Source organism: Podarcis melisellensis (assembly GCF_964234715.1).
Source record: "Podarcis melisellensis genome assembly, chromosome: 15".
Taxonomy (NCBI): Eukaryota; Metazoa; Chordata; class Lepidosauria; order Squamata; family Lacertidae; genus Podarcis; species Podarcis melisellensis.
In genome coordinates, this window is record NC_138532.1 from 3441019 (window position 1) to 3459102 (window position 18084).

Below are 18084 nucleotides of genomic sequence, written 5' to 3' on the forward strand. Positions count from 1 at the left end.
TTGTTGTTTAGTTGTTTAGTCATGTTCAACTCTTCGTGACCCCCTTGACCAGAGCACGCCAGGCACTCCTGTCTTCCACTGCCTCCCGCAGTTTGGTCAGACTCATGTTTGTAGCTTCGAGAACACTGTCCAACCATCTCGTCCTCTATCGTCCCCCTCTCCTATCTTTCCCAACATCAGGGTCTTTTCCAGGGAGTCTTCTCTTCTCATGAGGTGGCCAAAGTCTTGGAGCCTCAGCTTCACGATCTGAATACCAGCTGCTAAAAAAAAACCAGAAGGGGAAAGTGTTTTTGCACTCAGGTCCTGTTTGCTGGTTTCCCACGGGCATTTGTTTGGCCACTGTGAGAACAAGATGATGGACTAGATGGACCATTGTCCTGATCCAGGAGACGTTTCTTATGTTCTTACGATGGAGGAATAATAGATTCATAGAATTGTAGCATTGGAAGGGACCCTGAGGACCATCTAGTTCAGGCATCCCCAAACTCAGCCCTCCAGCTGTTTTGGGACTACAATTCCCATCATCCCTGACCACTGGTCCTGTTAGCTAGGGATGATGGGAGTTGTAGTCCCAAAACATCAGGAGGGCCGGGTTTGGGGATGCCTGATCTAGTTCAACCCCCAGCAATGCAGGAATATGCAGCTGTCGCATACGGGGATCGAACCTGCAACCTTGGCGTTAGCAGCACGATGCTCTAACCAACTGACCTATCCAGGCTAATGGAAGAACATGACAGGTCTCAGGGCAGTTCACAGGATAAAATCATAATATAAAACACAAAATACGTAATCAAAATAAAAACACCCAGTTACCCCCCCCCCTATTTTAGGTGCTTTGGACCACGAGCAAAAGAAAAAAGAAAAAGAAAACAGTGAGCCACATGGTCAAACATCTGGAAGTAGAACAACATAACGAGACATAAAGCTGTTGGTTTTGTTCTACATGGGCTAAAGCAAAGAAAAAAGAACAAAAATGGGCTGGTGTGCCAATGTAAAATGCATCCAAACCGTGCAGCCTATTTGCACTTGGTTCACACACAGCCGCCACCCCATCCAAGTTTTCAAGCAAAGGGTGATAAGATTCCTTTCTGAGCAAGCCTCCCTGCCTCTCCGCTGGCATTTTGGCTTGAACCCCTGAGAGAGAAAGAGAGAGAGAACTGTCCGCGGCTTTCTTCTCAGAACAATGGGCTGCATTGATGGGCTTCTCACTCAGCAGCTCAAACCTCATTACATCTTTCAAGCAAAGGAGTCACGAACTGCTGTATGGCAGGGGGAATTATGCACTTTTCAGCCATGTAGTTAAAGCTGGCATTTGAACACCACTTTGGGGAAAAGGGTTGCTATGCAGGCCATTGCCAAGCTCCAGCCAAAACAAGAGTGACTTTCTTTGGGGGAGGGGGGAAGTGCAGAGAAAAACAACCCCAAAGGAATTGCCCAAGGAGATAGTCCTTTGCTGGCAACAAAGGCCTTTTGATCTTCAGAGGAAAGTTTTTGGATACTGTGGGAGCTAGGGAGCCTTCTAAGGGGTTATTTGTCAGACAACACACACATACAAAGCCATGCAATTTTGAATGATGTTCCCAGCACATGAAGGGAGCTGAAATTAAGCAGTGGATGAGGCTGACATTTAACTGCTTTGTGTACATTTGGACGGATTGCTTGGCTTCCCAATAAATCAGAAATAAAGCTAGGAAGATTGTGCTATCCCTAGTTATGGCTGTTGGTGAATAGTCACTGTTCTCATCTCATATGCATCCAAACGTTGCACAGAAATATCATAGCCATTCAGCACCTCCTGCATTTTGTGTCCTTTTAGCCCCCACAGTCTATAGCAGGGGTAGGAACCCTAAGGCCCGGGGGCCGGATGCAGCCCAATCACCTTCTCAATCCGGCCTGCAGACAGTCCGGGAATCAGCATGTTTTTACATGAGTAGAATGTGTCCTTTTATTTAAAATGCATCTTTGGGTTATTTGTGGGGCATAGGAATTCATTCATATATTTTTTTCAAAATATATTCTGGCCCACCACATGGTCTGAGGGACGGTGGACCGTCCCAAGGCTGAAAAAGGTTGCTGACCCCTGGTGTATAGGTTTTCCTCTTTTTATCTATGTATCATAATCAACCAACAGTGATCCCAGTTCTCTAAGTAGCCCATCCATGCACAAGATGGAAATATCACCTTGGAGGGAAACCATAGTTTGGCAGAACGCTGGGGTATGATGGAGGAACTTATGGGGGACAAAGGAATCTAGAACAGCTGAATGAGAACTGGGCATGCTCAGGGGCACGGAATGCTGTCTGAGTGTTGAGGGCTGGTTGGGTAGAAAACCAGGTGGGAATGGGGATGGAAAGGAGTTCCTTGTACAGACACACTTCACACTGCCCCATCAGGATAACACTCCACCAATGTGGGCCCCGTGCCCACAAAAAAATAAAATCTGATAAGCTTCTGATAAGCTGTTTTTCTGTGGAGCATCACTTCAACCTGGAGAATGTGGAAGTGTCCATTTTTAAAGACACAATCACATGGAACCTTCAAAAAGTGCCAGAAGTATAATAGAGGCATTTTCAAATCTGACATGCTTTTATTCCCCACCCCTTCTAAATGGAGTAACCCTTTTCTAAATAAGATACCATGCCTCCATTCGCAAATATACTGGTACTTTAAGGACCACCTTGCCTGGGATGTCCCAGGCTGAGCACCATAATTATCTGGGGCAGCACTCTTGGTGGTCCTCCATGGACCAGAAGCACAACTCATGTCAACAACAAGAATGGTGCCTTCAGTGCGGTGAACCCAGCTCTGGGTCTCCCTTCCATCAGAGGCATCACATTGTGCCTGCTGTACTTCTGATGCCTGTCCAGAATGCTTTTATTTCCAGAGGCCTGTGCACCATGAATGGTGTTCTGATGTTTTACTCTCCAGTTTCTGCATGGAGGAGGGAAGCCTAAGCTGCCTTATGAGGACTGAGCATGCTCAGTGGCCATGGAATGCTGACTGACAGCTGGTGGGGTGGAATTCAGTTTCCTGAAAGAGGGTGTGGCTGGCTGGCTGACAATAATCCTGCAACAAGACTCCACACTTGTGCAGGTTCCACTTGTTCTGTTGTGGTTTCTTTATGAAATTCTTTTGTTTCTCATGAATTATTTTATTCTGTTTACCTAAAACATAAAGATGGAGCAAGGTGGACAACTCTAGGGACCACTCTAAGGAAGGCATTGGGAAGGTTGTCACCATAAATAGAGAGACCAATACCCTACAGCCTCACTGGCTCCAAAAGATGTTTGTGTGTGTGTGTTCATGCGTACCAAGCACAATCTTGCAAGACTTTCAAGGAGTGCAACCTCTCAGCAACTTTCAATACCACCGACCATGGTATCCATCACAGTGCTTTAAATGTATGATGTGAATGAGACCTTAGTCAGATTATTGAGCCCAGTATTTTTGGCTTTGACTGGCAGTGTATCTCCAGAATTTCCAACAGGTCTCTCCCAGCCATACCTGGAGTAGCCAGGGATTGAATTTAGGATCTTACGCATGTGAGGCAGATGCCCTACCTCTGAGCCAAAGCCTGAAACCAGAGCACTGAGCAGTCTTATTTTGAGTTGACTTACAACACCTTACAACAGGTGTGGGCAACCTTTGGTCCTCCAGATACTGGGACCAATTGCCACCCTCTCCTGGCCATTGGCCATGCTTGCTAGGGTGATGGGAGTTGTACTCCTACAACATCTGGAGGGCCAAAGATTCCCTATACCTGTGCCTCTCTTGTTTGCAAATTAAAAACTCTGCATGTAGCCAGAGGTAACTGACCCTCCTTGATTCAACCCCACTGAGGAATCTACCTGTGCCCCTTGGCTGCCTTTACCTTGTGCAATCCCAGTGGTTGCTGTAGGTCATAAATTTTTACTGCTGGCCAGCTGCAGTGTTTGTCCCTTTGACCTTCCCTATCAGGGAATTCCACAAAGCCTATATATTCTACAATCTGTATATGTACTTAAAGCAGCTCCCAGCTCCTAAATTGCAAGCTAAACAAGTGAATAAAAAGGAGATTGTGGGTTGGTAGGTTTGGGGAGTGTCCAGTTTTTCAGGCCCCCCCCCCCTCATTAAATCATCTAGGTTCCCAAATAAGTTGTGCACAGCATTTTCTTTAAGGGAAATGTGGAACGGAGAGCTGGCGTAACACAGTGGCTCAGATATGAACCAGAAATTCCCAGGTGGACATTTCTAACACACAGCGGTGCTAGGCTTAGGCAGTCTGTTACAGCGGCGTAGCGTGGGTTGTCAACACCCGGGGCAAGGCAAGTAATTTGCGCCCCATAACCCGGGGCAAGGCAAGTAATTTGCGCCCCTAACCCCTAACCTGCCGCCGCTGCCAGCTTCTTGCTGCTGCCTGGGCCGGGTATTCACAGTTCTACAAATCTTTGGCGCTGGCTTGCTCCATTAGTTTAACTTGGGGGGGGGGGGTGAGCGAGAGATTGCAATCGTGCTATGTGCACCGAGAGGGGGGGCACGGTTGTAACGCAGTGGGGGGGAGAGAAGAAGAGAAACTGGGCTCCTTCCTCGCCACAAGATCCCTCGGCTGGCCGGGCCCAGGCCCCGCGGGGCTCCTCCGCGCTCCCCTCCCCCGGCCGGCAGCGCCTGCAAAGGCTGCGGGTTCCGCTGCACCTCCGTCTCTCTTTCCACTGGTAGCGAGAGCGGGTGGGAGGAGGCCACCCGGGAGCCGGAAATGGGCGCCAAATAAGGAGAGCGGGGCGGGCCTGGATCCTGGCCTTGTTTGGCGCTTCCCCTCGGCCGGTCGCCCAGCCAAGCCCGCGGCGGCGATGAGGCAATGCCCGCGCAGGGGGGCGCCCACCCCTCGGCCCCCGCCCGGCACTGCCGCCCCAGCACCTGCCCGCTCCTCCCAAGGGGCCTCCTCTCCCTCCCGCCTCTTCGCAGCAGTCCTCGCGGGGCGGAAAGGCTCGACTCTCCCCTCCCTCTTGCGCCCCATCCCGCGCCCGATCCTGGCCAGGCTCCGGCTCCGGACCTCCTTGCTGGCGCCTGCTGCTCCCCCTGGTCACCCAGCCCGACCCCTCCTCCCAAAGGAGCTGAGCCCCGAGGCTCTTCGGCGACTCTGGAGGTGGCGAGTGCGCCCCCCCAGATGTTGCGCCCGGTGCGGCCGGCACCCCTTGCACCCCCCACGCTACGCCACTGGTCTGTTATCCTTTCAGCATTCAAAATTATCCCCATATTGCAGTTGAAAGCCTAGGTCACATCCTTAAAAAAGTAAAGGACCCCTGACAGTTAAGTCCAGTCGCAAACAACTCTGGGGTTGCAGCTCTCATCTCACTTTACTGGCCGAGGGAGCCAACGTTTGTCCACAGACAGTTTTTCCAGGTCATGTGGCCACCATGACTAAGCTGCTTCTGGCGAACCAGAGCAGCGCATGGAAATGCCGTTTACCTTCCCGCCAGAGTGGTACCTATTTATCTACTTGCACTTTGACATGCTTTCGAACTGCTAGGATGGCAGGAGCAGGGACCGAGCAACGGGAGCTCACCCCGTCACGGGGATTCGAACCGCCTACCTTCCGATCGGCAAGCCCTAGGCTCAGTGGTTTAGACCACAGCGCCACCCACGTCACATCCTTACCATACATTTACCATACATTTAAAGCACAGGCCTTTCCCCAGAGAATCCTGAGAACTGTATTTTAAGGGTGCTGGGAATTGTAGCCCTGTGAGGATTCTTAGATGGAAACCATGGCTTTTAAAGTGATATAAATGTGCTTTAAATATATGGTGTGGATGTGGCTTAAGGCTGAGAGGGTTGCACAGGGATAGCCAAGGTGGTGCCTGCTTGATATTCTTGCACCACACCTTCTGTCTTCCCTGACCATAGGTCATACTGGCTAGGAGTTGTCACATTGCTTACTCCTGGGCTAGCTTCTTGCCTAACCCTGTGGTTCACTGAATGAGTGGCAGGTGTGAGGTTTTTAAACGGGGGGGGGGGGGTCTTCCTGGTTCATATCTCACTTCTGTCACTTGCTGAGTGTCCTTAGGTTCAGTAACACCTTTTTAGTTGAATAATATGTTTCTAATCTGGGCAAGTTGCCTACTCCCATGTGAAGGGCAGTCAACACCCATATTCACTGGCCCATGTTTTAAAGTCAGCTTCAGAGATCTTACTTGTGTGACCATTTCTAAGATCAGTTTTGGCTGACAGGTGCTAGAGATAGGGCCTTCTCAGTGGTGGCTCCTATCTTATGGAATTTCCTTCAGAGAGAAAGATGCATCTGGTGCCATCAGGTCAGGATTTTAAGGATGTTTTAAAAACATTCCCTGGTTTTTAATGAATAGTTTTGTTGTATATGCTGCTGCAGGTGTTTTTTTTTATTTTCAGTTTTTGTTGGTGACTATTGAATTTAGTTGTTGTGTTTTGACTTTTTTATTGAAAACTGTCTGAATTCCATAGGTAGAACAACTTCTTCTTCTTCTTCTTCTTCTTCTTCTTCTTCTTCTTCTTCTTCTTCTTCTTCTTCTTCTTCTTCTTTGGTGCAAGAAAAATGTGATCTTAAATACCCAAACTTCGTTTTTAATTCTGTTCTCTCTCACACACAAAATCAAGAGAGCTGGTGTAATGCACATAAAACATCATGCAGTGTTAATACCTGAAGAGAGCTCTGAACTTGCCAAGAGACTGGTGTGTACCAGACACCAGTAGTAAAAGCTCCCAGGAGGAAAAATCCCGGCAATTTGTTTTTCATAAACTTGCGTGCTACTAGCTGCCTTAAGGATTTTATATACAGTGACTCTCTGTTCTCATGGAACAATCAAATGGATGAAACTTCACTGCTTTGTGTTCTGCCCCAGTAATGACTTGCATCAAAACTATGTTTTGTTTGCTCACAGATAGTGACTTTTGGAATGTGGAATCTTCCTCTGTTTTACAAGTGAACTGATTTTTAGGGGTAGGCAGGCTACTGGCCTGCTAGATCTCCTAATTTGTGTTTTACTGGGAACCTGAGGTTTGCTGGGTGCAAAATAATGGGTTGGGGTGAGGGATGTACATGGATTGTTCACACATTACACTGGAAACAGGTACAGTTGCCTCTACAGATGCCCAAGCATTTGTGTGACTGTGGACTTTTTGATTTGTATAGCTCAGCTGTTGGGTACACAGACTGTGCACTTGCTGAACATTACAATTCCATAATTGCACAGTGCAACTGTTTGTGTGCTCTTGTTGAGTGCAATGTGTGAACATCTCTACAGTTAGAACGGGGGCGGGGGGGCAACGACGACATGTGGCCCTCCAGATATTGCTGGAATGCATCTTCCAGCGTCCACAACCATTGACCCCCGATATCTGGCGTGTCAAAGGTTCCATATCCCAGAGTTGGAAAAGGGTGTGTCTGAACACATGCTGAGCAAAAGAAGTTGCTGTAGTACCTGAGCCTTTCCCTTAAGCTTTCTCTCCTCTGAAATAGCCAATATCTTGGATCATATCTGATTCTCGGCAGAGGGTACGTATCTCTTTTGAATCCATCTCAGGGGAGGCTCATCCATTAGGGCAAATGGGGCGGCAGTGCCCCACCAATTTCAGTCTGCCCTCATCCAGCCTCCACCTGCCTGGTTTCTTCCATACAGCCAGTTCAGTGTTGCAAAGCCACATCCACACCATACATTTAAAGCAGCATCGCGCCACTTTAAGCAGCCATGGCTTCAGCCAAAGAATCCTGGGAATTGTAGTTTGCTAAGGATGCTGAGAGTTGTTGGGAGACCCCTTTGTCCCTTTCTCAGAACTACAGTTCCCAGAGTACTCTGGGACGAGGGATTGATTGTTAAATAGCTCTGGGAATTGTAGCTTTCTCAGGGGAATAGGGGTTTTCTAATGGTTCTCAGCACCTTTATCAAACTACACTTCCCGGGATTCTTTGTGGGAACCCATGGCTGTGTAAAATGGTATCAGAGTGCTTTTAAATGGATCGTACAGATGGCGGGGGGGGGGGGTCCTGTTTTTTCAGTGGAGGCTGGTCTGTTAGGGCAAATGGGGCCCGGCCATTTACAGATCCCTGGAGAGCAGGAAGACCAGCACCAGAAAGGTTATTATTTTTTTAACTCCTGTTTTGCTTTAAGGCTAGATCGTTGTTGTTGTAATCTTTTTGTCACTTTTCAATTTACTGACATGTTCTGTACTTTATATTTGAATCTCCAAAGCCCCGAATTTTGATCTTTTGTTTGTTTTTTAAAAAAAATATTTATTAAGGTTTTTACAGAAAAGAAAAAAACATCCAATAACAATAAACAGTATTACTTTGTTTAACAAAATTTCATATCCTCTTTGAACTTCCTCACGCCTCCCACTCCCATTTGCATCATTAATAAATTTTGTCCAGCAAATTATCATCTTATTTCCAAATTTTAAAACCGCTTATTTAATTACAATAAAATTGTTCTCCTGCCAATTTGTTTTTCTTAATCTCTCTTGTCATCAGTTCCTGATCTATTTTAGTGATGGCCAATTATTTATAACTAAGCATCTTTTTTAACATTCCAATAATTCATAATATTTTTGTAAGTAAATCTTAAATTTCTTCCAATCTTCTTCCATCCTTTCTTCTCCCAGGTCCCGGATTCTGCCAGTCATCTCCGCCAGTTGCATATAGTCCATCAGTTGCATCTGCCATTCTTCCAGTGTGGGTAGATCTTGAGTTTTCCAGTTCTTAGCGAGTAGTATCCTTGCTGCTGTTGTCGCATACATAAAGAATGTTCTATCTTTCTTTAGCACCTTCTGGTCGACAATGCCCAGAAGAAAGGCCTCTGGTTTCTTGGTGAAGGTATACTTAAATACCTTTTTCAACTCATTATATATCACGAATTTTGATCTTTTGAATGTTTTCTGAGAGCTACTTTGGGCACAGCTCATTGTGGAAAAGTGGCATTTAAGTAAACTCAATCAATCAATCAATCAATCAATCAATCTCAGTCTGCCCTGAGCCACTCCCCACCTGCCTGCCTTCTTGCTTCCAACCAGCCCCATTTTACAAGCCTTTTCTTACCCCTTGCAGAACTTAGCAGGGAGGAGGATTGTGGCAAAGCCAGAATTTGTTGACTCAGCCCATAATGGACTCTGGTTCTCCCTGTTGTCACCCTCCCTACCTGCTGCCCAGCCCCTTCAAGGGAGCACCAGTCCCCACTAAGTCTCTTTTCAGGGTAACATCTTTTCCTTTCCTTTCCTTTCCTTTCCTTTCCTTTCCTTTCCTTTCCTTTCCTTTCCTTTTTGCTGGATTTGCAGAAACTCGGCCTTGATTAAAACCACATGTCTTCCCTGTCAGGGTTTCCTACTAGGAAGTGCTACATTTGAAGAGATATCCAACTTCTTTTGTGTTTCAACATGTAGCAATTCAAAGTGGATATGACAACCTCTGAGATTCACAGCTTTTCATTAACAAGAATGCACTGCTGAAACGAGAGCAGGGTGGGCAGTGAAATAATGAATGTGGTGTTATATGCAGATTAAAAAACCCAATAATTTTATTCTTGTAAAATGGGCTATTAGGACATTGTTCAGTTCAGGGGACTTTTTTATGAGCTGTTTTGAACTAGAACTCCCTTCAGCCCCAGCTAGTGTACTGATGGGGGCTTGTTGGGGGGGGGGCATATGCCAATGCAGAGGCAAGGCATGGTTGTGGCCAGGGACAAAAATAGGCAGAACAATGAATATGCCTTGTGCCTTTTTATACCGTAGCCTATATTCCAGTGATGCAAAAAACAAAAGCTTTCTCTGTGTTCTCTCTCACACACACTCCTCCGTTCAGGTAAGCAAGAGGCCATTCAAGGAGGGTTTGAGGCACACCCAGGGCAGGATTTGGCCTGGGGTGGGGCCCAAACCTGTGCAAAGTCCCATGGGTCAAGTGGAGAGGGCTGGAGTCAGCCCCGGAGCTGAGCTTCCCCACCTCTGCAGCCAGCTGTAGGTTGGCTTCTTACCATGTGACATGTGAACCAGGCCAGTATCTGTTTAGACTGCAATTCTCTCTTGTTTTTACAGACATTTTTCTTGATAAAAGGGTCTCCTTGAAATGTGTTGGGAACCATCTGTACTTGTGCAGCTATCTTTTATTATATATTTCGGATTTTTTAAAGTGACTCTTATCGATCCCCACTGTTTGTGTTCCCGTGTGAATCTGCCCTGAGCATATCCAGAACCAAGGAAGGGAAAATAATAAATGATAGCAATTCTGCACAATTCTGTTAACACTGGAGTTATTTTAGACACATGCATGACTCTATGATTCTATGAGGCATACAAATGATTGGAAGGAAACAGGGTGTGTATTACTAGCTAAAAACACAGATAGGCCATTATTTTTCTTAATTTGGATTGAAGCTGGTTTGGGGGAAAGTGCATCAAAATGCAAAATGCAGTATTTAATACGAAACAACAAGATAGATACAGGTTGTCGCTAATGCCCTGTATAAACCGCTTCTAAGACCAATGTTGGGTCATAGAGTAAATGGGAGTGTGTTTAAAGGCTAGCATATGTAGAAACTTAAAATAACTGCATTTTGACTCAGGCCCCGTCCAGCGAGCAGAATCCAAGCAGCTTGTTTGTTGCCATATTTGAAGGGAAACTTGAGTGTATTGTTTCCTGTGTGGTAAACCACAGTCCATTTGTTTATATTGGCTCAACGCCGGGAAGTAATATACCTCAATATAAATGCACCTGGTTCTTGTAGATTGGTGCATAAATGTCCTCAGAAGCATGTGTTTTTATTCTTCTCCCATGGGGATATATCATTGTCAAAGCCTGTCTGATGAGGAGAGGCCAGTCAGAGTTATTTCTGTACAATCTGATTCCTGCTTTATGCATGCGGAGTGGAGGAGTGACACCCACACAGGGTGTGCAAAGTGCTGGGCTTCCCCCAAGAATGCTGGAAAAAACTGGCTTGACCAGGTTTGCTCACAGCGTTGGTGCCCAAGAAGGGGCTTGAACTTGGGCTGTGTTGCCTTGTCTCCAAGAGGCTCAGTGGTAGAGCATCTCCTTTGCATGCAGAAGGTCCCAGGCTCAGTCTCTGGCATCTCCTTGTAGTTTTGGGACTGTTCCTGGGAGAGCGACTGCCAGTCAGTGTGCAGACAACACGGAACTAGATAGGAAGCTGCCTCTTGTAGAGTCAGAGCGTTGGCCTGTCTTCTCCAAGGACCTCACATGCATTGCTCACTCATAACTTTGATCCTGTCATCAAGCCTATGAGACTAAGAGAGAGAGTGTGTGTAACTGGCCTTATGATTTTCATGGCTGGCTGAGGGAGTGTGTGTGTGTGTGTGTGTGTACACACACCCCAACAACATCTCTAGGCTGGCTAGATTGAGAGATGGTTCTGGCCCAAAGCCTTAGCTTCATGATCTTTCAAGGCTTTAAAAATTACTCTTTGTTACCTCTTTAGGCTGATTTTTCTTTTTTCTTTTAAATCCCTCCTACAATAACAACTCTAAGAGCAAAAATGCTCACTTGAGCCTTTTTTTAAAAAGGCCAGTTTTATTTCACAGCAGAACGTTTTCCTTTTTCTCTCGGTAGCAGGTCTCGGAAACATCTGGGGAGTTCATTAGACTCCTGATGGATTACCAACAGCTGTGTGCCCTGGATTAAATGCTCTGGGTGGTGTTCAACTAAGTTTCTCTCAGAGTTAGACCTACTGAAATGAATGAGCCTAGCTTAGTCATGTCCATTAATTTCAAAGAGTCTACTCTTGAGTAAAACTTGGTTGACTGCAACCCTCTGTCTCCTTGCTTTGTTCTTAGCTCAAATCAGGGCTGGCACCAGACTTCAGGGGGCTTTCTCCCTAGTATCCACCAGGTGGGATTATTCTTTATTTCGTATTTCTTTCTCTCCCTTGAGATGAGTCCAGGGCTGTGTACCAACAAGTATGTGAAGAAAATACAATAAAACTCTGCTCAAACATATACAGTGGAACCTCGGATTATGCCTTATGAATGCTTTGGGTAATGAGCTCTGCTAACCCAGAAGTAGATGCTCCTGGTTGTGAACTTTGCCCCAGGATGCAAGCGGAAGTCGCGCGCCAGTGGCGTGGCGGCAGCAGGAGGCCCCATTAGCGAAAGCGTGCCTCAGGTTAAGAATGGTTTTGGGTTAAGAACGGACCTCTGGAATGAATTAAGTTCGTAACCGGAGGTATCACTGTATACACTTACAAGCTTCTAGCATATCAGAACAAACAAAAATACCTACATTATATGAAGCATCATCTATTAGTTGCTTCCAATGCCTTGTGATTCACCTCTCTGTTTGTTTATGCCTTCCCTGACCCACAAGACTGAATTCTGATATTTCTGAATTCCTGTTTCTCCCTGTCCCTGGTTTTATAATGCTGCTTTTCAGTTTTCAGAAGATTGTATCAAACTAAGTGTTACTCAGAATAAACCCATAAAGTTAATGGACGTAACTTAGCCACATCTGAGTAGAACTAACTTTGGAGACAACCCATTACGCTTCTTATTGCACATTCATGATGATTTGTGCTCATGATGGCTATCAGGATAAAGGTAAAGGTAAAGGTACCCCTGCCCGTACGGGCCAGTCTTGCCAGACTCTGGGGTTGTGCGCCCATCTCACTCAAGAGGCCAGGGGCCAGCGCTGTCCGAAGACACTTCCGGGTCACGTAGCCAGCGTGACATCGCTGCTCTGTCGAGCCAGAGCTGCACACGGAAACGCCGTTTACCTTCCCGCTAGAAAGCGGTCCCTATTTATCTACTTGCACCCGAGGGTGCTTTCAAACTGCTAGGTTGGCAGGCGCTGGGACCGAGCAGCGGGAGCGCACCCCGCCACGGGGATTCGAACCGCCGACCTTTCGATCGGCAAGCCCTAGGCGCTGAGGCTTTAACCCACAGCGCCACCCGCGTCCTGGCTATCAGGATAGTCATATGCAATCCCTCTTCCAATAAAAGTTTTTGGGAGTCGTGCCACTGCTTCATTCCCAGTCAGTGAACATCCTTCCAAAGTCCTGTATTTATTTAATACCACAAATATTCTGGTTTATGTTTATTTCACTCTTGTTGTGCTGTCGCTTCTCTGAACAGCAATCATGTGGTAGCATTGAGGGGAAAATCACTGGATAGACTAAAGCAGAATAACTGCACTATTATTATTGTTGCATAAGAAAGACCCCTGCAATAAGACACGAATCTGAAGGGACCCATTTGTTTTTATATCATTTTTCTATATTGAATATTGTGTTGCTATTGTTTTTACAGTAAGCAGTTAAGAAATCCTTTTAAATAAATATGGTCCAGGAACAGCCATAGCTATCTTTCAGTGTACGTTGAGGGGTGGCCCTCTAAAAATTTCCACAATACCCTGAAGCGCCACAGGGTGAGAATTTTTTAAATAGTGGCTTGCAGCACTTCCCCTGGCAACAGCCTTAGGATGTTGGATACAGACGCCAGCCCTGATCTCAATTATTTACTCTTTGGTTCTGTCCCCCCCCCCCCTTTCTCAGCCATCTACAATTATGATGCCGTCCAAGATGTCGAGCTGTCCTTGCAGGTTGGTGATACAGTTCATATCCTGGAGATGTATGAAGGTAAGCAGGCGCTGGATTGTTGGGAGGGTTCCCGATTATATTCCTTCTCCGTTTACTCCAGATTTAAGAGTTAAACCTTTGGGGAAATGCCCTAGAAACTTACAAAAAAGAAGCCCAAATGATTTGCTATGTCAGTTCCCAAAAATGTGTTTGGCAAGCTCCAAAGTAGATTTAAAAATAATGGATCAGCCATATTTGTTCAGATATGGGAACATAGGAAACTGCCTTATACAGAGTCTGTTGGTGCCTCAGTTCAATGTTGTCTAGAATGACTGGTAGTGGTCCTGTAGGATTTCAGAAAACGGTCTTTTGCAGCCCTAGTTGAGATGTCAGGGATGGAATTTAGGAAGCTGGCTTATGCCGAGTCAGGCCATTGATCCATCATAAGAAGATAAAAAGAGCCTGCTGATCAGGCCAATGGCCCATTTAGTCTGACATCATGTTCTCACAGTGGTCAGCCAGATGCCCATTGGACGTCTGAAAGCAGGCCTGATTGCAACTGTACTCTCTGCACATGCGGTTTCCAGCAGCTGATATTCAGAAACTGATACTGCCTCCAGCAGTGGAGTTGGAGCATGGCCACCATGGCTTGTGTGGTCAACACTGTATTGTATTGCCTGCATCAGTATTGTCTACAAACTGATTGGCAGCCGCTCTCCAGGGTTTCAGACCAAGGTCTCTCCAAACCCTGCTGGGGATTGTACCTGTGATGTCTTGCTCAGTGGAAAGAGTTTAGTTCTACATCCGTCATCACCATTAGCAGCAGTAAACTGAAACATCCTGACACAAAGCTCCTTTGGTAATGCTAGCAAGGAAAACCAGCTGCTTGCTTAGCACTTCAGCAAGACAATTGGTTTCTTTTCACTTTGCGTTGACCTTGACACTGGAGATAGGGAGACAGAGCCTTTGTGTCAAAAGAGATTATGTTGCTGATGGGTGTATTTAAGAGGAGTGTTTTTGTAGAAGATTTGAAATGCAGAAGGGCCCAAAGCATTAGATGACCTTGCAAGCGGGGAAGAGAGAGGGAGAGAACATAAATTGCTGTTTTTCTGGGAAATTGAATGTGTCTTTTCTTTTCCCTCCAAAAAGGATTTAAAAAATTATTCTTAAGCAGATTTATTTTTCCTTTCTATTCTAGGCTACAGATACAGTTTGACATTTGGTTATGGGTCACCACATGTAATGCCATATTAGCTATGTGGATATTATTTTAGTTCAATTTATGCACATCACACATGTACCCCAGAGAATTCATCATTGAATTTTATTTCCATTAATTTCTAACTTCGCCTGACCCTATTGATGTGCAGTATTGATTGTACCCCTTATTAGGTTTTCTGTAGCAAAAGAGTTTTCCACAAATGCTTAAAAACTATTATTTAAAATAATAGCAATCACAAAAGTAATTAGAAATAACAGCAGCAACAAAATAATTTATGTGAGCTGGTTCTGGTTTGGACAAGCTAGTGATCCTATGACATTGTTCAATTCAGTGAGGATTTCGTCTATTTCAAGAGGCCCTGACTAATCTATTCGAGTTTCAATAATGTCTAATAAATCCATGCTGATAGTCTCTGCTGATTCACCTCTTCAGCAGGTGAATTGAACCCTTAGCCTGTAATCTTGTGAACATCCTTCCCTGCGAGTAGGTCTCACTGAACTCAGCTGGGCCTGCTTCTGAGGCAGATATGTCTAGCATTGCAGCTGTCTTGTGCCATTTAGGGTTTCAGTCCTGGACACCAGCTTTTCCAATCTTGGAGCCCAGGTTGTTGGACTACAACTCCCATCATCCCTGGTTGTTTGTAGTCCAGCATCACTGGGAGGGCACCAGGTTGGAGAAGTCCACTGTATACAACTACTTGGAAGTAAGCCCCATTGACCCCAATGATGCTTACTTTTGAGTAGACAGGACTGCAACCTACTTTGTGTTGCTTAAGGCTGTAGCCCTGCACATGATTCCCTGGGATGAGCTCCATTGAACATGGCAGGGCTTACTTGCAAGTAACAATACATTGAATTGTACCATTAGAGGATCCCAAAGAGTGGTCTGCAGTGGTCCATGAGCTTTATTCGTCTGGTCCCTGGAAGTGACAGTGGTGGTGGAGGAGGAGAAGGCTGGGCCTTCCTCAGAGGAAGGCATGGCGAGAGATGGTCACAAGTGGGGAAGAGAGCTAGTCAAGGCATTTGAAAGGAACTGAGAGTCAATACATGGGGATGAAGGAAGCATCAAGAAAGAGTAAAGGAAGCTAACGAGAGCCCATGCACAGCACATTACAATTCCTAAACAGGCAGAAAAATCATGACATAGTCTGCCAAGACCCTCAGCCATTTTCAAGTGGTCTGGGGGGAGGGGAGTTTGACGACCACTATATATAAGGATCATTTATATTTGAACATTTGATTTCTGATGATAAAAGCAAATTTTCTACCTTTCTTCTTCTTTGTCTCCTTCTCCTTGGCAGATTGGTACAGAGGATACACTCTTCGGAATAAATCCAAAAAGGTACTTCATCTTTCCCCATTCAGTTATGTGTTTATATTAAAATGCATCAGATCTGTTGTGAAAATGCTATTAGTAAAAGTTTTGTCACCTTTCTCTCTAATATCTTCCAAACTTTGATGACAATGGTCAATAAATATTTCCTGAGTGGTGGGGGCTCTTCTGTTTTGTAGCCGTATAGCAAAAACATGAATATTTGATACTGGGTGGTGAAATGAGCATTGTGAGAATTAGGGTGCCCAATTTCAGTGTTAATTTAAAAGCCCCCACTTGTTTCAAAAGTAGTCTTCAGATTCTGTGGGAGGCACTGGGTGGAATCTGGAAGGAGGCAGGAAGCAGCGAAGCACAATTTGCAGCGGTTAGTGGGTGGAATGTCAGAGCCGCACATAGCTCTTCAGCTGCCTTCAAGACTCAGAGAAGCAAAACAGATTATGCAGAATAAATTAAGTCTGTGATGGAACAATCTCACATTGTTGGATTAAGCAAAGCAAAACCTTGTTACTTCATGATGAACAAACTGCAGATATGTTGCTTGGAGTCCACCCGACTTCCAAACCTTTGATTAGAAACAAAGGCTCTTTTCGGGTGGATGCAATGTAGTGGGATCACACAGTGGGCCACACCCACATCTTACGGTTGTCCAGTTGGTCTCCTGAATAGTTCGTATGCATTTAAGCTCTGCATGCATGTTTCTGGGATCCTGCAGAAAAACAGTTGGACAAGCATACAGAAAATCCTCTGGGCAGTTTGTCTGGGCATATCGATTGAAGTTATGTGGTCTGGAGTGGGCCCTGCTTCCACGTTCCTGCTTTCCACTTATTCACGGTACCCAGTTTTCTTGACTAAAAAGAGTTAGATGTGGTTGCCATGCAGAACATCCATGTCATGCAGCCATGTCAACATTTTTTAAAGGAAGCGCAACCATCAACAGCATTTTAAGATCTTGAATTCTGCTCCTTGAGGAAAGCTTTTCCAGATTGCATTTTCAGTTCGTGCCAGTGGGTATTTTGGTGGTAGATATAATTTCAGTAGATGGGTGGTTGTGTGTATGCCAGCAAAATGTAACGGAAGATATACCGTAATTCATTATTGTCTATGATACAGTCTGTATGAGGAGATAAAGAAACAATACCATCAGGCTTTCACAGACTTGCTGGCCTAGTTGGATAAATGTATAACCTGTAAGATAGCCTTGTTTGTTTTTGCAGCTGAAAAATGTTAAAACCAAGCCTGTGCAGCCAGTAGGGATGAAGAAGAATGGAGCCAGTGTGGTGTAGTGGTTAAGAGCGGTAGTCTCGTAATCTGGGGAACTGGGTTCACATCTCCGCTCCTCCACCTGCAGCTGCTGGGTGACCTTGGGCCAGTCACACTTCTCTGAAGTCTCTCAGCCCCACTCACCTCACAGAGTGTTGGTTGGGGGGGGAGGAAGGGAAAGGAGAATGTTAGCCGCTTTGAGACTCCTGAAGGGGAGTGAAAGGCGGGATATCAAATCCAAACTCCTCTTCTTCTTCTTCTTCTGCTCTGTTCACACTGGAAGGGAATCAACTTAATTCCCAACGTAACTATGGAACATAGTTTTCTGTCAGATTTCGCACTTCTCCGAATTTTGCAATAGAATTCTCATCTCGACATCATACCAAAATGATGGAGGGAAGGACTTGCAGATTTTAAGATAAAATAGGTTGTATTCAACTAGCTTATGCTCAGAGTAGACTCACTGAAATTAATGGACCTACATTAGCCATATGTATTAATTTCATTTAGTGTGTTCTGAGTATATTTAACATTGGCTACAACCCAATATGCTTAGAAGTACTTACCTTAAGACAAAATTTTCATATGTACTTACAAATAGAAATGTTTATATGGATTTTTTTTTAAAAAAAGGATACCTGAAGATTAATGAAGAAACAGGGCAGAACAGATTGGAAAGAAATTGATCTGTTCGTCCCTAGCAGTCAGTGGTTGGTACATGGTGATGATTTATGACAGGTACCTTTGGCC

At 45.4% G+C, this 18084-nt stretch overlaps 1 protein-coding gene across 2 annotated transcripts in view; it reads left to right on the forward strand.

The window, feature by feature from the left end:
* DOCK5 (dedicator of cytokinesis 5) overlaps nucleotides 1–18084 on the forward strand; it is a 133720-nt gene that overhangs the window by 22915 nt on the left and 92721 nt on the right. For both annotated transcript variants that reach the window (XM_081890800.1, XM_081890801.1), the window contains exons 2-3: nucleotides 13497–13580; nucleotides 16043–16083. In XM_081890800.1, coding sequence (XP_081746926.1) covers nucleotides 13497–13580; nucleotides 16043–16083 — 125 coding nt within the window. The remainder of the gene's footprint in view (nucleotides 1–13496; nucleotides 13581–16042; nucleotides 16084–18084) is intronic.